Here is a 23078-nt window from a genome sequence, read left to right as displayed (position 1 = left end):
TCCTTTCACTGAAGGAACCTTTTCAAATATTAACCTAGCAATCTCCTCCATAAGCCCCCAGAGGTAGTAGGGGGGCGGCTAAGTCTTCGTAGGCTGATTATTTGGACATCGTGGAAGCATGAGGGGTGAGCGCCGCGGCCTTCTTTCCCAAGGTCAGAGACTGGGTGGTGGCAGGAGTCTGGGGTGTGGAATTCACATCTGTCACTAGAAAAGACACGCCTTAAGTTCTGAGGGCAGGGCCTAGGTCTCAGAAAGAAGACTGACTTTGACGAGGAACCCAACAAATGTTTCCTGTTCTCAAAAACATCTTATCTGTGAGCCCGGTATGTGACATAAACACAGAAGTGGGTGGAATTTGCTGACAGTAGAGAGTAGTGGAAAGGGGAAAAAACACTCCTCCAGAGACACACCAGCCTTGGATTATGACTACCTATGTGACCTTGAGTAAAGGCATTTTCCTTTTAAGTCTCCATCTCCTCCCTGTGAAACAGAGATAAATCTCTATCCCGTGCACAACCTGGATGAGTGAACAAGTGGAATCATCATGTAAGACACGCAGCACAACGTCCAGCCCCGGGCGAGTGCCTAACAGAGGAAGCCATCTCACAACAGAAACCTCCAGGGTCGAAAGGGGGAAAGTTCTGGTCCACCAGAAGAAACGATATCGCACCAGTCCAATCCCATGACTGTGCTCTAAGGGACACACACACAAAGCCAGGCGTGATGCCCATTAAAAATTTAACTATATATCATATTCATTTATTATCAATCCACAGGATAATTTGATTGCTACATGAGCTCATAAAAGCTTTTTCACCTTTACAAAATTAAAAAAAAAAAAAATGTGCCACAAGGATGTAATAACAACTGCCGATAAACAAGAAAAGGAATCTTAAAATTATAAATTTGCTGTAGAAAAGATAAAAAACAATTATATTTTCTTTAGAATTTTACCTTGAATAAAATATTCCCCGGTATAAAAAATAAAAAAGCTTGCTCTGGTTAGAATTAGAGTATTTTTCTCTTCAAATCTGGGAATTTGCATAATCTCTCCATGATAGTTTTCCTTTGTACCGCGTGGCATTCAAGCATAGCAGATTAGAAAGATTTTCTTTTTTCTTTTCTTTTTTTTTTGTTTTGTTTTTTAAAGCAGTCTTTTAAAATGGGACATCTGTGGAGAAGTTCATTTTCTTCTCCTCCTCAGGGATGTGGAACACAGCCTTTGAGGGCAGGAAAAGGAGGAAAGAAAATGAAGGGGATAGGAGGGCCGGGGAGGGGAGTGAGGGGAGGGGGTGGGATGAAGGGGAGGCAAACGAGGGGAGGGGCTGCAAAGCAAGAGGAGGAGATGGGAAGGGGGGAAGGGAGGAGGGGAGGAGGGAAGAGGGGTGCTGACTGTGCTATGAAACAGAGCAGGGTCACGAGAAGGTCTATCTGTAAGTGCTTTAAGATAAGGTGCAGAAGCAGACTGCAACGTCGCTAGTACTGCCCTATGTACATATTCACAAGAATAAAAATTTCCAGCTAGTTCACATTTTCTCCTCCATTCAGAGGCATCCGTTCCACCATGCTGGCCTTGACCGCAGGCAATGCAGCACCTCACTGCCCGTGTGGGTGTTGGTCCTATGACGTCCTTGAACTTGAGGGAGCAGCCCTGGGAGATCCAGCAGGCTCTAGAGATATGCGTCTACCAAGGGGCTGGAGTCCTGAGTTAAAAAGAAGCTCCAGTACTGGAGTTGGACACAGCAATCAAAGTTCTATTGTCAAGGCTTTTTCCCTTAAGATTCGTCTAAAACAGGTGTCAGAAAGAAAAATATAATACAAACAAACAATAAAACAAAGCCAAGAAATCCCAACAACCACCAGGGGAAGTCGAAGGCTTAACAGCTCTTGACGCGGGCCTGGGTGATGTCGGAGGTCTTCTTGATGACGCTGGCCCGGGTCTCCCGGTCTGGCCGGCTGCTGCTGGGCGCTGGGGTCACGGAGGGGGCGAGGGGGAGGTCTGGGAACGGGGGCCAGGAGCTGTTGTAAGGCACGGGACAGCTCTCCTCTTTGATGGTGACCTGGAGGTCGGGCTTGTTGGAAGTGACGAAGGTCGCCATGCTGGGTAGCAGGTACGTGCTTCGTGTCCCCATGTTGCTGAGGTACTGTTTGCCTTCAATGTTCCTCTTCCGCCAGTGTGGTCGGCCCTTTCAAAGAAAATAATCATGATATACATTTCCTTTGCCTTCTCTTGAATGGCTTTTTAAACAATGTGCCACTCTTCCCATGTGTTGGTGTCTGAATTTCTTAAGAGGCGTGGAATAAACAAGAACCTTAGCGACTCCACACCCCTGAACTGAAATCCATTCCCAGCCATGCATGCCCCAAGCACAGTTTCTCTTCCCTTTCTAATCCATGCTCATTGGCTACCTCCCAGAAATCTAGCCAAGGCTGTTCTATGAAGGCAGGAAAACAAGGCAGCAACTTGGTTTCTGGTTCCCCTCTACTCCAGCTGCCCGGCCTCATGGTTAGGTAGCTTTGGGCCAGGATGGCTGGTGTGTCACGGCGACTAAGTCCTCACAGATGGCCCGATCTGATCTTTGAGTCAAGCTGCATTTTCAGAGTGCCGGAAGCGAGGAACCCAATAAAAGACAGGGAACGCCCCTGGATTGCTTTCAAACGGGTACAGCTTAGAGCTCCAGAGTGCATGCAAATAGCTGGCTTCAAGGGTGGCGTCATTCAGAGAAGGAGCTAGAATTCTGACCTTCAAGAAACAGGTTCCGAACGTATGTGTGCATCTACACCCACTGTCTTTTCAGAATTCCTGGACTATACTTTAAAGTATTTGGTAGATTGGGAAATTACTAATTCAGACAACCAGTAGTCAGTCTCTGTCTGTCTGTCTGTCTCACTCAAACACAGACACAAAGCAGGCTTCGCAGGAATGCTTCCCCTCACAGTTCCAGCCATTTCCTGCCATTGTCTGAGCCTAGCCAAGAGGAGAGAGATCAGAAGCAAAGCCACTTGGAATCCGGACTGAACACATACCTGGCCCGTGGGCAGGGATCACAGGGCGGGCTGGGGGGGGGACACTCCCGGGATCTGGGGAGCTACTTTTGCTCAGCACTTTCTGACCCTGACTTCTCATCATTGCCTTGGGCCACTTGGACCTTCTATTTCTGCTCGTGAATTAGGATGTTTACGGTGGTAAGCATATCAGTGTTCCTTGGCCTTTTCCTGCCGTCATAGCCTCCTTTCTCACAGTAACATCTTACCCCCTTCCCTCCCATTTACTTCCCAAAGCTTCATTTTGTAAGTCAAAATCACTGTAAATTTTACGTGACGTATATTTTACCACCATCACCAAAAAAAAAAAAAAAATCCAAAAGTGAAACTCAGGCTCAAAAGAAAAGAAACTTCACCAGCAGCGGGGAAACCAACGTGCCAGTTGGGAAGGCTTTGCCCCGGTGCCACCATGCTTACCTCCGAGCTCTCTTCATCACTGGGCACACTATCGGTAGTTTCGCTTTCTGTTCACAGAGAGAAAAACACAGGCCCATCATTCCTGCCACTCAAACTGTTTCGAGGCCCAGGCAGTGTTTAAAACAATACATCAGCACGTCTTTCTTCAAAAGAGAAATGCATCACTAAACTCATAACCTCTGTCCCCTTGTGTCAGGTCAAACGCGTGTGCCTGGGAGATGCCAGGGAGCAGTTTAGAGATGAAGGGTGGCTCGTTTGCCCAGGGCCAGGCTATGCTTATTCATGGCCTCTCTTCCCAGGACGGGGTGCTGGGCCCCCGGGCTGCCCATCCGCGTTCTGCCCGCCCTGCCCCCCGGCCCTCTGCTGGCTCCACGTCAGGCCCTTTCCTCATAGCTGTACCATCACAAGCCGCTCACTGGTCTTTTCCCATTCACGGCATTTGGTTCATTTAAGTCCCAGCCCAGCCTCCCCAGATGAGCCCCATTCTCCTCAGATCCCTCCTTTCCCTCACGGCCCTTCTGTACTTATATCCTGGGTTAATAAAGTGGCACCTTCCCCCTGGGTTACTGTGGGTGTACAGATTCTAGGGTGGCTCAGCTGCCAAGCGTTTACCCTCTTGTGGGGTTCCCTGCTCTGGAGGGCAGGCGGGGCCTGTGACTTGCTTTGAACCAACAGAACACAGTGGAGGCGATGGGATGCACGTGATTACGTTATGTAACCCTGCAACCTGTCTAATGAGGAGACCATCTCCCTTGCTGGCTTTGAGGAAGCCAGCAGCCATGGCGGGGAGGCTCACATGATAGACAACTAAGGACCGCTTCCAGCCAACAGCCAGCAAGAAACTGAGGCCCTCAGTTTGACAACCTGCCAGGAACTACATTCTGCCCCAAACCCTGTGAGCCTGGGAGCAGATCCTCCCCGATCCCATCCTCAAATGAGACAGCAGCCCTGGACCAGACCTCAGCTGCTGGTCTGTGCAGAGAATGCCCTGAGCAGAGGACCCAGCCAAGCCATGTCTGCTCCCCCGACCCTCAGAAACTGTGGGATAATAAGTGTGTGTTGTTTTAAGGCACTAAGTTTGTGGTTATAGGGTCACGCAGCAATAGATAACTAACTCACTTACCATCCTGATTCATCCTGCCGCCTGTGAGACACAGAGCAAGTTACTTAACTTCACTGAGGCACACTTTCCCCATCTGTAAAATGGGAGTATAAACACCTTCCAAAGAGGATTACGTGATGAGTAAGGGAAAGGCCTAGTACGGGGCCTGGAACGCAGCCCACACCCAGTAAACGTGGGTGCGCCTTTGTCCTGAGCCTCATTCAACAGGGGATCTGCACCACACGCTAGGGTGACAGGGTCACACTCAAGAGCTAGCGATTACACATCACCTGTACACAGAATACAAGATTCTTTTAAGTAAAAAAAAATTTTGATTTTTTTTTTAAAGCAAACTAATTTTTTTTTTAAGTAGAAAAATGTTAATTGATTTAAGTACAGAATTGATGGTGTGCCGTTTTTCAGGGTTCACAGCATTGAGAAAATGAAACACAGTGGGTGGAACTTCCAAAATACACGGACCCTTAGAGAGCCCTGAGTCTGGGTCCTTCACTTCGCAGACATGGCCTGAAGGGAAGCTGTATTAGTGAACGTTTTTGGGGCCTGTGGGCCGGTGCTCTGCACGCAGGTCTTGTTCAGTTTCTAAGTCAGGGAGCAGGTCCTGTCACCCCTTGATTGTGCAGAAGGCCTTATGTGTTCTTGTGCCTTCTACCCCTTCCATCCCAAACCTACAGAGGGACTGGCCTCCAGCCTCACGCCTTGCTGGTGGCACAGCTGTGGCCAGGTGGCTCCCAGCCCAGATAGAGTCCTTCTGACGACCCAGGGCACCAGGCCCAGACCAGGCCCTCCATGAATTAAAGGCTAAGGAACAAACGGACAAACTGGGGCACAGATTCATTCCTCGAACAAAGAAACTGAAAGTTACTACACGGGGCCCACCCTGGGGTCTCTATGCACGTTTCTCGGCCACCGTTCTCCAGTGACTTCACCTGGGCACAAGCGATTGCCGATAAACCTAACCCCCAGCAACTAGAAGACGGGCCCGTCCACTCCTCAGACTGAGCCGACTTCCCGAAGCATCCCCATCAGGGGCAGCAGAAGCCCCGAGAAGGCCCAACCCTAGCTGTCAGGGCAAACCAGCAACGCCGGGCACAAGAGAGGTTTCCACACAAAAGCAAATTATACACAAGAGCAAGGGAAAATGCCCCTCCACTCAACCTTCAGGCTAGCCCAGGACCCTGAGGAGGCAGCAATCAGCGCAGCCACTCCCAAGAAAAATGCGGAACAGAGATGTTGAGAAACCAGCCAAAGTCGTCGTGGACTGAGTCAGCACAGAGGAGGGAAAACAAAGCAAGCTTCTGATTCCAGGGCCCCGGGCGCTGAAGCTCTCCTGCTGCTCCAGCCTCTGGTGAAACTTCAAGATCCCCTTTCCATTTTTATGGTTAGCTTTCTTAGAGCTCCGGAGCCAAGGTTTCTCTTCCCTTCCTGTAGGTCTAGGCCCCCTCACGCCTAATCACCCTCCATAAACACCATCATCTTCTGTTCCTCTCCCCTTCACATAAAAACAAGGTGCCACCAGGCTTGCTCTGGGCGCTGGAAATAGGCAAAAACGAGCAGGTTAGACCAAGGTTCTGGGATTCCACAGCCCGAGTGACAGTTGTGGGAGGGGTGGGAAGGCAGACCCTGGGGAAGACTCCTTGGTAAGGCCTGGCACGAACCATGAACAGAATCAGAATGCTAATCGCCTGTAAGCACCCAGTTTTCAACTTCAGGGAGATAGTCGGAGACAAGACAAGTTCACATGCTCTGAACTTCTGTTTTCAGCTGACACAAACGGTGGCTGAAGAGCACCGTTTCTAAAGGAAGATCAACTGCCTCTGAAGTAGTTTTGAAAACTCTCCATATAAGCAAACTGGGAGTTCTCATTTTCATCGTTTAAAAGAATGGCCTTGAGGGGCTTCCCTGGTGGCGCAGTGGTTGAGAGTCCACCTGCCGATGCAGGGGACACGGGTTCGTGTCCCGTTCCGGGAGGATCCCACATGCCGCAGAGCGGCTGGGCCCGTGAGCCATGGCCGCTGAGCCTGCGTCCGGAGCCTGTGCTCCGCAACGGGAGAGGCCACAGCAGTGAGAGGCCTGCGTACCGCAAAAAAAAACCAAAAAACAAAAAAAAGAGAATGGCCTTGAGTGCCTTCAGCCTAGGAGCAGAGATGCTTGAAGCTCTAGCCTGAGGACCCCAAACCCTTCTCTCTAGAGTAACAGTGGTGCTCGTGGCCACCCCTGGGTCACTGGCTCAGGGTGCTCTGTTGGGGACACTCATGCCCATTTTCCTCTGTTTTCTTGGTTTTACTCCATCATTGCCATTTTCAAGATCGGTTCTTATAGAACAAATGAATTCATGGCAGCTCCTGCTTCCAGATCTATGTTACCACCGACACAGCAACATTAGTTGTTTCATTTTTCCTTCTGATTACTTTGGATTTGTATTTGCTTTGAGTAGAATGGAATTTTAAAAAAAATTTTTGGAGTTGCTTCCCGAGCACGGTCTGAGTAAGTTGCAAGTGTTTACAGAGTAATAACAGGTACCTAAGCAGTTTGCTTCATCTTTCTGGTCTCCGTTTCCCGGAAAGCGACTGGGGTGAGAGGGAAGGAAGAGGTTAGGATTAGATGACCCCAAAGATGCTTCTTCCAGAGTTGCAGTTTTACAGTGATGCTAGTCTCAGGCTCACACTCCACTTAGCCGTTTTTTAATCGTCAGACCATCTCAGGAACATGACGGGGAGGGAGACGTCTTCTGTCACAGCCTTTTTGCACTACGACATCTTGGTACGTTTTCTGGAAGGCTCTTGTTCAACAAGTTTTATTAATAAGATTGACAACGATTCCTTTCCCTCAATCATTTCCTTAATTACTTTCCCTAGAAGGCTCAATGAAGAGGTTCAAATCAGAGTCCTCTGACAGCACTTCTATCTTTGCTGCATCCAACAAAATGCAAGCCTGCTACGGTTTCCAGAAGGACCCAAAGTCTTTCCCGCTGGTCACTGGTCAGGAGGAAATCTCCCTTCTCTCAGTTGTCACCAATCAATCCTTCGTCTTATACTTTCTTCTCCATACTCTCGTCCAGCCTTCCCCAAAATACCACTGTGGCTTTCTTTCACTAAACCACCCACAACCTAATAAAATCCTGGTGCCACACAGCAGGCAACAGGCCACTTTGCGGTAGATCTTTAAAAATAAAAATGACTCGTCTCTAGAGTTTCCCGAGGTTGGGCTTTGGGACATCCCTCCCCAGGACATAGTTTTATGAATCCAACTAGAATTTCATGTTGTCTTAAAACAATCCAATGCAAGTACGTGCACTCAAAGGAACTGTCCCTTTTCTTGCTTCACCGTAATATTTAGACCATGGAGACGACAGACTTGCAAAAATGAATGTGGTTTTTGTAATACTACTGGGGTTATATTTCAATGATCAGTAGGAGGGAAAAATAGCCAACAACCGCTTCCAAATACCGGTTTCTAAGTGAATGAAGTGGTTTGAGGAGGCTGCAATTCAGTTCAGTAGTCTACACAAAGGGACCCTGTCATGAGAAACAGGCAAACAGCCTATTCTCGTGGGGAACGTAAAGTTAGAAAGTGAATACCACCAAAGAGCTGCCTTTCCTAGTAGCAAGCTATGGGATCCCTGACTGAAAGATTTTAGCTACCCATGGTCAGTAACAGATAAGTTTCTTATGTGTCATAGGCTCTAGAAAAGTAGCAGCGATGACTTGTCTTGACTCTATCCAGGAAGCTTCCCTCCACAGGGTTCTAGAAAATTCAGACAGTGAAAACAATCGAAAGAACTAAAGGCCAGGCTGAGACATCAGGCTCCAACCAAACCCGCACTGCCCGCAAGCCTGGCACCAAAATCCTTCTTTTCGAATCTTGCAAATGTCCTGAAAAGGGTAATGAGATTTTCATTTCTCTCTGCATGAATCAGCTGTTCTTGGGACTCTTCTGCTAAAGCAAAATGCCAGTGCTGGCAGAACAGCAAGAAGACGCCTTTCCAGAATCCCCAAGAAGACTTCAGAAAAGTCTAACTCAATAGATAAATAGAAAAGTCTATTCTAAAGCTCCAAGCCCTTAAGAAAAAAAAAAAACAAAAACACTTGGGGTAAAAAACAAAACAAAACAAAAAAAAAACACTTGGGGTGTAATAATGCCTGCAGCAGCATGATATAGAGGAAAGTCACACATTTCCAGCCCTTGTCAGTGAAATGTAAGCACAGTGGCTTAGTGTTTCAAGTTTCAGTTATCTCAACTGTAAAATTAGGGCATAAACATTCTGCTCTGCCTCCTTTGGCTGGTCCTTGAGATTCTGGGAGGTGGACTGTTCTGAATGGCAGAGCCCCACACGGTCCTCCAGGGCAGCAGTGCAGTCAAAGGGCTAAGAGCAGGCCTTTGGCATCAGCCACGTATGGGTCTGACTGTGCTACGGGTTGTCTGTTTCTGGACACGCTGCTTCACCCCACTGACCTCAGATACCTAACATTTTTTAAAAAATACATTTATTCATTTATTTAATTTTTGGCTGCATTGGGTCTTTGCTGCTGCATGCGGGCTTTCTCTAGTTGCAGCGAGCGGGGGCTACTCTTTGTTGTGGGGCACAGGCTTCTCATTGCGATGGCTTCTCTTGTTGCAGAGCACAGGCTCTAGGCGCGCAAGCTTCAGTAGTTGTGGCACACGGGCTTCAGTAGTTGTGGCTCGCGGGCTCTAGAGCGCAGGCTCAGTAGTTGTGGCGTACAGGCTTAGTTGCTCCGCGGCATGTGGGATCTTCCTGGACCAGGGCTCGAACCCGTGTCCCCTGCTTGGGCAGGCGGATTCTTAATCACTGCACCACCAGGGAAGCCCGATACCTAGCTTTTTTTTTTTTTTTTTTTTGGCGGTACGCGGGCCTCTCACTGTTGTGGCCTCTCCCACTGCGGAGCACAGGCTCCGGACGCGCAGGCTTAGCGGCCATGGCTCACGGGCCCAGCCGCTCCGCAGCATGTGGGATCTTCCCGGACCGGGGCACGAACCCGTGTTCCCTGCATCGGCAGGCGAACTCTCAACCACTGCACCACCAGGGAAGCCCCCAATACCTAACTTTTAAAGAGAGAATAATGACAGTACCCAGGCTGACGGCGTTATTCTCATGATAATTAAACAAGCCAATCGATTTCAAGCACTTAGCATAGTACCCTGGGTACAACAAACATGCAACAAATAGTAATTATTACGAGGACTGGCAGATATGCAAGAGGGACTGGCACACGCAGGAGTTCAAAATATGTTTCATGAATAAATAACTGATGACAAGCTTATCCTGTCTGACAAGATCATAGGCTTCTTGTAGCCAAGGTTCGTTCTCACTTTCCTTTTATGTTCCCAGCACGAAAGAAAGTCAGGACCTCGAGGACATTCTGCGAAGTGAAATATGCCCGTCACAAACAAACTAATGTTGTAGGATTCCGCTTATACGAGGTACCTAGAGTAGCCAAATTCAGAGAGACGGAAAGTAAAAGGGGGTTGGCCAAGGGGCTGGGGGATGGGGAGGGGGAGTTATTGTATAATGGGCACAGAGCTTCAGTTGTGCGAGATGAGAAAGTTCTGGAGACGGAGGGTGGTGCTAGTTGCACAACGATGTTAGGTCACTTAATGCTGCTGCAATGTGTACCGAAAATGGCTAAAAGTGGTAAATGTTATGCTGTGGGTATTTTACCACAGTTGAAAAAAATAAGTTAAAATGAAAGAAAGTTGGGGTTCAGGAAGTATGAGGTTAATTTAGGGGCGGATAATTCACAGACAACTTGTCATTTGAATCAACCTAATTCTAACCCGGACTCTGTGCCGCTCACTGCGGTGGCGTCCTGACTGAAGGACACGCTATTTGGCAACACATAAAGGACACTGGGAAGAATTCCTGAACTATTTATTTGAGCGACTCTGGTTACCCATGATAGGGCCTCTGCTTTTTATTTGTAATATCTGCAAGCAATAACCCTGACTCAGAACTTATATTTCAGAATTATAACTGAGTCACCAAAAGTTAAGTGGAGACCATGAGAAGGAGTGTATAAGGGGATGTAATGTTGGTGGGAAAAAGGAGCCGCCACTTTATCCCATAAGGATGGAAGAACCCACTGAACCCGCTGCTAACCCTGTGACTGTCGGGGCCAATTCCTGCCATTCTGTGGCCATTCCCTGGGGAATCTGCAGTGGGCTCAGTCCCTGGCCCAGCTAGAAGCTGTATGAAATTGAAAAAGAAGAGGAAAATACGTGGAAGTGACAAGTAAACTTGGTAAACGACAGAATGGAACTTGGGGTCTGAAGGTTGAGTTTGAGTCCTGACCCAAACACTTACTAGCCGTGTGGCCTGAAGGAATCCCTTCTATTCCAACGAAGGAACCGGAAGAGGTGATCCCTAAGGTCCTATCCAGCTGGCTCAAACTCAGATTCCATTAAAAACATCCTTCCGAATTTCTGATAACTTGCGCAAATAAAATGGACTCAGATGAACTACTTCCCCAGAGAAATCTTCTTATTCGTTAGTCATGCGTGAACATGTTACGGGTGATCAAGTGAAATGCTGTGACTGGGTCTTCGAATTGAGAACAAAAATATCCTAGAAGATGTTGGTTGAGGACATTAAAGCAAGACTAGTTCCAGACAGAATAATCCTTAGGACACAGGAGAGGTTCTCTGCTATGTTGGTGAAACCAGTGAGTGACCCTAGACTAAAGGACCGCCCTCCCTGGTTCCTTGCTCAGTTCCAGAGTTTCTGACCCCCGCCCCGCCCCCGCCTTACCTGCGTAGGAAGACACGGGGGAGATCTGCAGGGGGTAGAGCTCGCTCATGCTGACCGCCTGTTCATCACTCTCAGTGGTCACTTCCACAACTTGGCAGATGTCTGGTGGATTAGTGACAATCTCTTGATCCTCAATGTTGCTGTCCAGATGTGACTGTCCTACGACTTCAAAGAAAAGACAGCCATCATGCACCAACATCACCTGCCTTCACAATCCTAGCACACACTCTCGAGAAAGGAAACCTCCCCCACAGAGAGGCCAAGAGTCAGATTCCTGGTCACCAAATGTCATCTGCCATGAAACAAGAACAAGCCTTAGCTTTGGGTTAACGTCCCTGGAGAAGCAACTTGCCAATAACCTGGCTCGCCAGGGCTATTTCCAGTGTGCCTGCCAATGGTGCTTACGCTTGGCAACATCCCAAACTCAACCCGGCCACAGCCAAGGCTGCAGGACGAGAGCTGCATCCAGACCTAGCCCCAGGGCCAGAGAGATAAACAGTGCTTTGAACCTGACCCATTTCTGTTCTCTGCTCTCGCTCTAAAGGCAGCTGCTGTGCTAGTTTCTGGGTCCTGGGGTCCAAAGAGACATCATCAAACCTTAATAATGAGGGAAGGGGCTTCCCTGGTGGCGCAGTGGTTGAGAGTCCACCTGCCAATGCAGGGGACACGGGTCCGTGCCCTGGTCCGGGAGGATCCCATGTGCCGCGGAGCGGCTGGGCCCGTGAGCCATGGCCGCTGAGCCTGCGCGTCCGGAGCCTGTGCTCCGTAACGGGAGAGGCCACAGCAGTGAGAGGCCCGCGTACAGCAAAAAAAAAAAAAATGAGGGAGGACCACCAAAATCCACCCTATTGTGCCATTTCTAGCTGTGGGATGATCCATTCATACTCCCAGCCCGCCTCCTCCTCTGCAGACAATGGATGTCATATCAAAACAATGGAAAAGAACGCTTTCCCAATTTTCTAACACACCTTCGGAGCATCAACTCCTCAAAACGCTGATAATATGAATTGTGACCACCCTGCCTCTGAAATCCTGACGCAACTGTTTTTTAATTAAACTTTTCAGTCCGAGATCACGTGCAGTTGTAAGAAATAATACACAGATCCCACGTGCCCTTTACCCATGTGCAAAACTATCATACAGTATCAGGATACTGACATTTGACCATCGACGCATCTTGTTCAGATCTCCTCCGTTTCACTTGTACTCCTTCGTGTGTGTGTACTTAGCTCTGTGCGATTTCATCACGTGCGTGGTTTCACGTACCCACCTCCGCAGTCAAAACACCAAACAGTCTCATCATCACAAGCGTCTTCTGCGACTGTATCCACCTTCCTTCAGCCTTCTCCCCTTGTCTCCAACCCCTGACAACCACTCATCTGTTTTCCATTTCTATAATTTTTGTCATTTCAAGGATGCTTCACAAATGGACTCACACAGTAACCTTTTGAGATGGGCTGTTTTCACTCAGCAGAATTCCCTGGAGATTCATCCAAGTGTTTGGGTGTATCAGTAGGAACTGTAGGTTCCTTCAACTGGAGGAACCCAACTCAATTCACCCACCGAAGGAATTGTAGGTTCCTTTCCATTCTTCGGCTATCACGGATAAGGCTGCTATGAACATTCACGCACAGGTTTTATCTGAACATAAGTTTCCATTTCTCTGGGACAAATGCCCAAGAGTGCAATGGCTGGAACACATGGTAATTATATGTTTAGTTTTACAAGAAACTGCTAAACTAATATCCAGAGTGGCTATACCATATTACGTTCCTACCGGCAATGTATGGACAAGCTAATTTATGCACATTTTAGCCAGCTTTTGGTGTTGTCACTACTTCTTTTTTTTTTTTTTGCTGTATGCGGGCCTCTCACCGTTGTGGCCTCTCCCGTCGCGGAGCATAGGCTCTGGACGCGCAGGCTCAGCGGCCATGGCTCACGGGCCCAGCCGCTCCGCGGCATGTGGGATCTTCCCAGACCGGGAAACGAACCCGTGTCCCCTGCATCAGCAGGCGGACTCTCGACCACTGCGCCACCAGGGAAGCCCTGTCACTACTTTTTGACTTTAGTCATTCTGATAGATGTGTGGTGATACCTCATCGTGGTTTTAATTTGAATGCCCCTAATGCCCTGTCTTACTTTCAAACAGAGCTGACCTTATACTTCTGTTGACAATTGATTGGATGGAATATCCCTGAAAACTGGCACCCATAAACAAATGGGACCAACAATGTTTTCCCAAGGGCCTCTCTCAAAGCACTTTGCCCTCATAATCAATGTTTTACTCATGCCTGTATAAGTTATTTTAACATTTCAACACATGGGAATGACAGGGAAAGCATCATTATCCTGTTATAAATGAAGAGTGTCAGGCACAGAGAAGTACAGTAGCTTGTCCAAAGTCACACAGCGTGGATTATGGGCTGTGCTCTACGTCCCCGGCCACCTGTAAAATGTTCAGATTAGGCGGGAAGGCGGCCACATTCCAGTCTCCTTGAGAAGTTAGCATCATGGGCCAGTTCCTGTTTTCACTGCTCAAAGTATAATATTTTGATTACTCAAGTATTTCTGTTTATACGTGGGTTTCTGTTTTAACTGCTTGAAGGGGGGTGATGAAGTGACTAGCAGTAAGGTAGGGAGAACATTACCTGATTTCTACTCAGGTAAGGTTTTAGAAGGCAGTGAGAATTCATGGATTTTCTAGCAAAGAAAAGAAAAGCACCGAAGAGGCTGGGAAAGGAGATTTGGGGATGTGATAAAAGACTCCACAAAGCCACAGCATACAGAATGGAAGGGAAACTGGATGCCGCGTGGGTTTTCCTGGAGGGGATAAAATTAAAGAAAAGGAAGGCAGGCTAAATATGGCAGGCAGACTCCCAAATTCTTATTTTATCCTTTGGACTATACTACTTGAGCCTGAGAGCATCAATTATGCAGCTCACCAGACACAGACTGAGCGCTGACACTGACCTCTCTCAAGTTTCTTCTGCCTCCTCTCCCAAGTAAAATAAGACGGCAGGAAAACAAGATGGGTCCTGTCCTTTCCCAAATTGGTGGGTGGAGATAGAAACCAAACAGGACGTGTGTGTGTGTGTGTGTGTGTGTGTGTGTGTGTGTGTGTTTGATGAGGGGGTGGATAAAACTGATACCTTACATACTAAGAAAATGAAGATCTTATACAGATTTGATTTAAATCAAGGCCCCTTTAACTTCCAATCCTCCAAAATTCATTTCTCCCTTGCACTGTCATTCCTGGGAGTATAAACTATGGCAGCCATTCAAGCATCTTCCTAATTACGTCCTTTTGTTCTGACCAGGAATTCTCTCCCTCAGTGTTTTCCCCCATAAGTCCCAACTCAGCCATTCAACTAACAGAGATTTCCTGAGCATCCTCTTTGTACAAGGCACTGTTGTCAGGTAGGAAGGGTAGAGGAAGTGTAATCTAGTCCAGGATCTGGTTTGTAAGAAGTCCAGTAGGGCTGGAGGCCAGCACACAATGATCTAGAGAATAAACTGAGGACAGTAGTGAAAAGGAAAAGCGGGGAGGGCGGAGGGCCCGTGATGAAAGTTCAGGAAGTGGGATATTTTTTTTCCAGTTACAGGAAATCAAAGGCTTCGGTGAGGCGGCAGCGCGGTGGGCGGAAGGGGAGGGTGAGTGGCAGGCAGGAGTCAGATGCCTCTGCTTTCGGGGGGCCTTTTCCTGACCCCCCAGAACAGACTGCCCTCTCTTTCCTGCGGGCCCCTCGCTTGCTGTCCCCATGGCTTGGCCAAAACGACAGCATGACGCGACCTTGTGACGTGCCTTCACTTTCGGCCTCGCGTGCCCAGTTAATGCAGCGGCCCTTTATTTAACTCTTTATAAGTACGTGCTGTCTCCCAGCCACACTGTGGCTCCCGAGAGAGTTGAGACCCTGCGTTAGAACTTTTTGTCTCAAGTCACAGCACACGTTCACGGCTTGTACCGGAGAGCAGCTCAGTGAATCTTTGCTGAGTAAAGAGATGAATAAACAGAGAAGGGCTCCCAGACTGCAGCCAGAGGCCTGCAGGAGTTCAGGACCGCTTGTAAATACCAAATGGAATGACAAACGTTTTCTAGAAAATTTCCAGACTCCTGGCAAGCGGGCTTTTTAAAACCCAGGTGAAGGGACAAAGACACAGTAGGCCATAGCCGCCAGGGGCTGGAAGGAGGGAGAGGAAACTTTTGCGGGTGAGGAAAATGTCCTATGTCTTAACTGTAGTGGTAGTCACACCACTGAGGACGTCTGTCAAAAATCATAGACCTGCACACCTAAAGGGGGTTAGTTTTACGGTATTTCACTTAACATACATGCCTTAAGACAAAAAGTAGATGAGCATCTCTGTTCAAATTTTAAGTGTATCCCAAATGCTGGTGACCAGGATAGAAAAATAAGTTTTAGTTTTCTGGGCTACATCTGGATACCCAGTTAATATTACATGATCTCTAAGGCCAGACATTGCCCTAGGAGTACGTGGCTTTGTGCCTGGGACAGGACGACCGCTGCTCTCCGTCTGAGCACGACTGAGGGCGCTTTAGAAACTTCTGAACTCGTAAGTCGCAAGTCCAAGAGAGAAGCTGGGAAATCCCAACATGTGAGATGCTCTCTGGAAGGGCTTTACGCACCAGCCCTAATCCATCGCTCTCTCTTTATCCAGCTATGGAGATAGATGAGAGCTGATTTCCCCTGAACCACCAAACTTTGCCCTAAGGGACAACACAGACAGTGCCACTGACTCCTAACAAATGAAAAGTCACAAGAATAGCAAGCTTAGCAAACTGCTACAGCACATAAGGTCAGAAGTGGGAGCCCTCTAGGTGCTAGAGCCTCATGACTGATAACCCATAATAACAAAACCTAGCATTTCCTGGGCCCCGAACTTTGTCTTTCCCACCTTGACCTATCACCTGCCAGACCTCACAACTCCACGGGGAAGACACAGTTATCACCCCATTTTAGACAGGAGGAAAAGCATCGTGGAGAGTTAAATAACTAACGAAGAGTTCAAGGACTAATTCAAGGTCAGACAGCGGGAAAGTGGCAGCCTCCGGAGGCAAATTCAGCTTTCCCTCTCAACAGCACCGTCTCCCTGAAAGAAAGAGTTAAGGAAGTTCAAACTGAGTTTCCCTGGGCTTTCTAAGCCCCTCTTAGGATAAAACCTTTCAAATCTCACCTTAATAAGACTCTGGGCTCATAACCAATAGTGAAATTGCTTTTCAACAGTTCTATATTGGGTGCCAAGGAAATTCCTGAACGGTTAGGGAACTAGAAATCCACTAAGCTTCTCCAGATTATGAAGGACAGCGCATCAGGAAGAGTCCCCCACAGGCATGTAATTTTATCTGGACCTCGGTGCTGAGACTTACAACAATATTATTCATGGCTGGTTACTGATGAACCGGTTAGATTCCTTAAAAGGTCATTCTTACCTTATTAACAATTGTTGACAACGCAGGGCTCCACCTGCGAAAGTACTTGCCCCCAAGCCTCAGAGAAAGCTCTTAAAAGTAGGCTATTAGGAACCGGAAAGTTCTGTGAAGGTGGGTTGGTCCTATCACTTTGCAGCTGAAACCCAGGGAGGTTGGGTAAATTGCCAAGGTCACTCAGGCAGCTGCAGGGTCAAGATAAAAGCCTATAAAAGCCGGCCATCTGCATGCTGCCATGGAGAGAAATTTCTTCTCGCCCTGATCTGAAACTTTGAGAATTTAAACTGTGAATACCAGCCCTGTTGACGCAGCACAGACAGGGGCAATGTCTCTTAATCAAATATATTTTAATATGATTTGATAATACCACAATCATAATATTAATTTTACCACCTTCTAACCACACAGTGAGTTTTCTGTTACACTCATTTGGTCCTCACAGCAATCCTGTGAGGTAGGTGGGATCAGTTTTTATCATTTCCACTGTATTTAATTTTTTTTTTTACAGATTTTGTTTTGATGTGGACCATTTTCAAAATCTTTAATGAATTTGTGACCACACTGCTTCTGCTCTACGCCTTGGTCCCTTGGCCGCGAGGCACGCGGGATCCTAGCTCCCTGACCAGGGACTGAAACTGCACCCCCTGCATTGGAAGGCGAAGTCTCAACCACTGGACCGCCAGGGAAGTCCCCTCGTTTCCACTTTAGATAACGAGGAAATTGAGTCTCAGAGAGGTGAGGGAGTTTGCCTAGGATCACGTGATAAATAAAACCCTGCAGAACTAGGTCTAGAACCCCAGTCTTTTAACTTCTAATCTGGTGCTCTTTCTGTTTTCTTTTTTAAAATAAACTCTGGCCATGATTCGCTTTAGGCATCCAAGGGCGATGGTGGGAGACACAAGTCTCTACGGGGTTAGTACTTTCAGAGAAGGGGCCAGCCTGCCTCAACAGTGACAGGTCGACATGGGTGCAGGGTGTGGTACACGAGGAAACATCATCACATGCTGCTCTGCTATAAAGGGGGGCAAATAATATGTTCTAGTAAAATCTCAGTTGAGTTCATCACCGTGTCTCAAGGGTCAATGGTCTGGTAGCAGATACCTGCCTAAGACCTCATGGGTTGGCAGCGTACCCCTCCCGACGGACCCGCCGAACGCCCCTTCCTTACTCTGCTGGGTTGACAGAGCTATAGCGTCTACCCCACAGTAACAAAACCCACAACCCAAACCTCTCTTTCTCGCTGGATAGGCACATGGAAGTCCAACTGTTCAGAGTAATTCGACTTCAAAAACAGGTATAAAAGAAGTGGACAGGGGCCAGGTCACCAGGACACTGGGGACATGCGGGTCTTTGTCCTGGGGGCTTTGGGGGCAAAGGTGACATGGTAAGACTGGCATTTTTAAACAAATGACTGTGTCTGGAGAAGGGGCAGCATGGAAGCAGAGCTGAGGCAAGCACGAAGGTGACTGGGAGTCGCATCTGAAATAGAAAGGGGACAGATTTGAGGAATAGGACAGGGGAAGACAGGATTCGATAGTTAATTATAAATAAGGTGGAGGTGTCAAGGCGGAAAAATATATACAGCCTCGTAAAAAGTTGGCAGCTTTCTTGGGTAAATAAAAACCCCTTAAAGGTTGAAAAAACCTCCATGTCCACTGCCCAGGGTTGCCGGTGCACGTGGTGACCGAGGGCACATCCCATGCAGCGTCACCTCTGTGACCTTGGCTTCTCCAAGGTCCAGTTCACCGAAGAAAAACAAGATGTATTATCGGTTGTGTCTGGGTTTACTGTGAGATCTGGGTTCACACCTCACATGGACTCTCCTGTTGCTAAGAGTTTTCTAGGGGTCCTGAGAAAACTGGATGCCTTGTCGCTGGACCCCGCTCCTGAGGGATGAACCAGCATGGAAAGCCTTCACTCGCTCCTTCTCAAGAGGGGTGCCTTCCACCTAAACAACCACCCCAAATCTACTTTTTATCTTGTAGATGGAATTTTTCATATCTTAAGCACCAGAGAAAATGGCAAAAAACAAAAGCAAACAAACAAAACAGGGAACAAAGGATCTGGAAAAGTTGAAGACAGTTCTACAGCCTGGCATCACCTTTGGCCATCCTCAAGTCACTATGAATTCTGGTACCAGAGGCTGCCAGGCTTGAGTTATGACCGTGAGGCCCTGGGGGTACCCTAAGTTTGGTCTCTTAGTTGTGAATCTGTTTTGCTCCTTTTTTTTTTTTTTAACTTTTTTGTTGTTGTTCTGCTCCTGTCGATATTCAAGTTTCTAAGCTTGGCTTAAAAAAAGCTACTTAAGGTTTACTTTAGATAAAGTTGGTCAAATTTGGAAGTAACTACTAGAAAAAGGTACATCCTAGAAGGTGCATTTTGGGCCACCAAAATCGACAGAATTCAAATTACATTATTTCCTAATTGTCTATGTCTAGTCACCTAAGGCCAGCTTGATTTACTTCAGGGTCATGAATAGCCTCCCTCATTTCACAGCAATCTTTGCTTTCTTGAAGGGTGGAGTTACCTTTTATCAAGAAACAATGGGGTTATGAAGCCCCGCCTAGGCCAGGGAGAAAGAATGTCCGCACCTGCTAACTTCTCACACTGGCCTGGAGGTGATTTCAATACTGCTCAGCAGAGGCCCTGCTGACCTGGGCAAGAGGCCAGCAGGGTATTATCAGAACAATCCAACATGTTTGCTGGCTTCTTCCGCTTCCTAAAAACAGAAGTTGCCGCACACACAAAATAATTCAATGTGAAAGAAAAGTAAAAATAAAAATGAGTCTTTTTCTCCCTCCCCTTAAAGGGATAGCAGGGAAGATCTTTGGAGGTGCTGACCTGTGCATTTAAACAGGAGGGAGAGATGAAACGTGAAAAGACCTGGTTTAAGCAGTGAGATGCTGCCCTCCTGCTTGAAGCGCACAGCCTGCTAAATCTGGACGTACATTCAGCTGTTCTGGACAAGAAGGCAAGACCAGGACACTGCCCATTGACCATGGGCGTGTGCACACTCGTGCGTGTGTGTGTGTGTGTGTGTGTGTGTTTTCCTGCCATGATTTGCCGTAGAAATAAAAGTAAAACACAGCAGCAATCCAGCAGGAGTTCATCTGTCAGGGTAAAGGACATTTCGTGCTTTACACCCTTACTGGATTCACTTACCAAACAGCACCCCTCCTCCAGAATAGAAGTGTACTGGGTGGCTGGCCTCCAAGGGATTAAGATATTGATTTTCAATCTATTTCCCTAGTGACAGAGCCTACTGACAACAAGAAAAATGCTCTTGTAGTAAGGACTCGTTTCAGCTCCCATTTTTAATCTTATAAACATGGGCTTATAAGAGTAGAATGAAAACATCTTGAGGTTTTCATCTTGGTGCCTGGATACAAAACTGGCCGGAACTCTGGGTTTAGAGACAAATGAATGGAAAGTAAGAAATGGTTTCGTTTTTAAATAAAGCATTTTTTAAAAAGTAAAGAGAGCCCGAAAGAGAATCTCTCAAATGCCACAGTGGCCTTGGAATCAGAACCCCTGTACTTCTCATCTCGGTCCACACATCGCAGAGGCTGGGATGGCTAATTACTGGTCACTTGGGAGAGTGTAGACAAAGCTCTGCGAAGGGTTTAAAATCCGAGCTAGGGCTACTGTTAGTAATAATCACAAATTACCCACTCCTTTAAAATACTTGCATAGATCCACTTCATCTATCGTTACATACCTTCACAAGGGTCACTGACTAATTAGAAAGAGATATTCAAACTCATTTTACTGCCATCCATTATGATTTTATTGTTAGGAAGAGAATCATTTAATCCAGTAGGTGATTCTCTAACCAAACCTGGCCTTTGTCTTTGCCCCAGGATAATGACTCATTAAATTAGTACCAACACCATGTAGCCCCAATCATACCATAAGGGCAATGAACAATCGACCTGGCAGAGAATTTACCTACCGAAGGCTCAACCAAAATGTTAAAAAAAAAAAAAGGTAAAGAAAACTGGTCCAATTCTGGCTTTTGTTTGGCATTTTATCTGAGGCTGAGTTCACCTCCTTAATGAAGGGGAGCTCTAAAAGCCAGCCAGCTGCCTCGAAATAAGCTGAATCTTAAGAAAGCGCGCCTGGGAGATCGGCAACTATCTTCCTTTTTAAAAAGGGCTCAGTGGGCAGAGGCTTTCTGAGGACAGCCTGCTGAGAAAGGGATGATAAAAACCCAGGTGCTGGGGAAGCAGCCCTCAGCCGTGGAAAAAACGGCCCAGGAGGGAGGAGAGCTGGGCTTCCGGTCAGGCAAGTGGCCTCACTCCAGAGGGGAAGTGAGAAAGATACTCTCGGAGAGTCCGCTCGGCTCAAAATGACTGTAGGGCCATCTGTCTCTAGGCAAAAGTGCCCCATTCAGACGTGAGCCCTGCGAGGAAGCCATGGCCATCCTGACATGAGATACAGCACGTGCTGCGTCTCAACCCAGGCTTCATTCTTTCTTCACGCTCCACGCTGCTGGAGACCCTGCACATGTGATTCTACTTCCAAACTCCAAAGCCCAGGGGAAGGAGAGGAGGCTGCGGCCTCCTGTCCCTACTCAGCTGAGAACCCACAAATGAAGGTCCTCAGATGTGAGGGCTGCTCTTGGAACAGGATTTTTCCTGTTCTTACCGGCATCAGAAGCCCTAATTGTTTACAAAATGGAACAAAATGTAATGAACCAAAAGGTATTGCGGGCAAAGAAACCGAGGTTCTGGATTCCAGGGCTGGAGTCAGAATACAAGGTCAAGTCTGGGCCTCTTCCACGCTTGCAAAGAGTCCCTACCATCCGTGCTTGGCAGCATCCCAGCGGGACTTCATTGAGATATAATTCACACTTGTCACCCACCTGCCTAAAAGCCTCCAGGGGTGGTGTTTCCATGGTGTGTGTATGGAAAACATTTGGGTACTTTACTATCTGCTATACTTCAATTTTTTAAAACTTAAAAAAAAAAAAAGAAAACAAAAAACCCCACACCCTCCAGCAGTCTGGGGATAAAACCCAACCTCCTTCCCAGGGTCTTCGAAGGTCCCCATAAGCCCGCCCCGCCTCCCTTCTGAGGGACCTCACACGCCCTCCCCACGAGCACCGGCCTTCCCTCTAGTCCTTCAAGCGTGTTCCTGCATCGGGACCCACACTGCAGGTCCTCAGCCACTGGTGTCATCTCATCTCTCCACTCTTCCTCTGGCACATCTATCACACACGGTAATGCTGTTGTTACGTGCAGTTTTTATTTGTTTATTATGTGTCTTCTTCCATGAAACTAGGGATTGGGCCCGCCTTGCTCCCCAACCTGTTTCTGGCTCACAGCGCTACGTCTGGTATACAGAAGGCACTCAACACTCTTTGTGGGATCACAGGATGCCCTCTGGCCACGTGCCTCTGTTTCCCCGTCTGTGAGATGAGCACCACCTCTGTGGCAGGCCCGTCTTGGAGCAGATGCTGAGAGGACTCATAGGGACAGTCTCCCCCCTCCTTGTTCCCAAGTTAAAGAAATAACACTTTTGTCCACGTGACCAATTATTGAACGATTGAGAACCGCTAATCCTTAGCCGCTGGGGGGAGCATCCCCATCTCATCTGCATATTTTTTTGAGGCGGATCTGCCTCAGTTCCTTTACCTGATCCTCAAAGGCCTTTATTAGTCTTCAGTCCTGAAATCTGGGGGCCTGAACTTGCATTTTGAGATGGTTCCAAGACCTCCTCCCGCTGACTACGTTATTTCAAATCACGTTTTACAAATTCTCGACCCCAGGGAGCTACTCGTGCGTATAAAAAAATGAGATGTCAAAACAGTTTACCTATGATGTTCACCGTACTATCCACTTCATGTTTTATAGCTGAAGTCAGGGCCGCATACTCAGGAGAAAGATCACTTACTCCATTACTAAGCCCCAAAGATGACTCAACTGGTTCTTGCTAGGAAGAAGAAAAGAAAAAAGAATTGAGAACACTTCCTTTTCCCTCCCTGTGCTTAGCTTAAATTCTACCCTCCGTCCACTTTCTTTAATGCCAAGGTCACGTTCGTCTCCCAAACGCAGTCCCTACGTGTTTTAAATCAGCCTGGAGCTTAAGAAGCACATTTCTGCGTAGAGTGTCTCGCCAAGGGTTCCCTTTCTTTCCTTTTCCTTGGAGGAGACGGTATCCGTGCACCCGGCTTGCCCTCCTGAAATGCTTATCCCTGCACAAGGCAGCCCTGGGGTTAAGCGGAGCTGTGTTACTGCCTAGGCAAAGCACCTTGCTGCTGAGATCCCGACTCATCCTTCTCTGAG

General features: G+C 47.7%; 1 protein-coding gene across 1 annotated transcript in view; it reads right to left on the bottom strand.

Annotated features, from left to right (window-relative positions):
- Nucleotides 1–730: 730 nt before the first annotated feature.
- IRF2 (interferon regulatory factor 2) overlaps nt 731–23078 on the bottom strand; it is an 85070-nt gene continuing 62722 nt past the window's right edge. Inside the window, exons 6-9 of the mRNA XM_065899877.1 lie at nt 22608–22725; nt 11349–11513; nt 3463–3509; nt 731–2186 (exon numbers count right to left, since the gene is read on the bottom strand). Coding sequence (XP_065755949.1) covers nt 1878–2186; nt 3463–3509; nt 11349–11513; nt 22608–22725 — 639 coding nt within the window. The 3' untranslated portion in view covers nt 731–1877. The remainder of the gene's footprint in view (nt 2187–3462; nt 3510–11348; nt 11514–22607; nt 22726–23078) is intronic.

This window comes from Phocoena phocoena, chromosome 21, assembly GCF_963924675.1.
Source record: "Phocoena phocoena chromosome 21, mPhoPho1.1, whole genome shotgun sequence".
Classification (NCBI taxonomy): domain Eukaryota; kingdom Metazoa; phylum Chordata; class Mammalia; order Artiodactyla; family Phocoenidae; genus Phocoena; species Phocoena phocoena.
The sequence above is the reverse complement of the archived record's forward strand: the minus strand, read 5'-3'. Positions and strand labels throughout refer to the sequence as shown.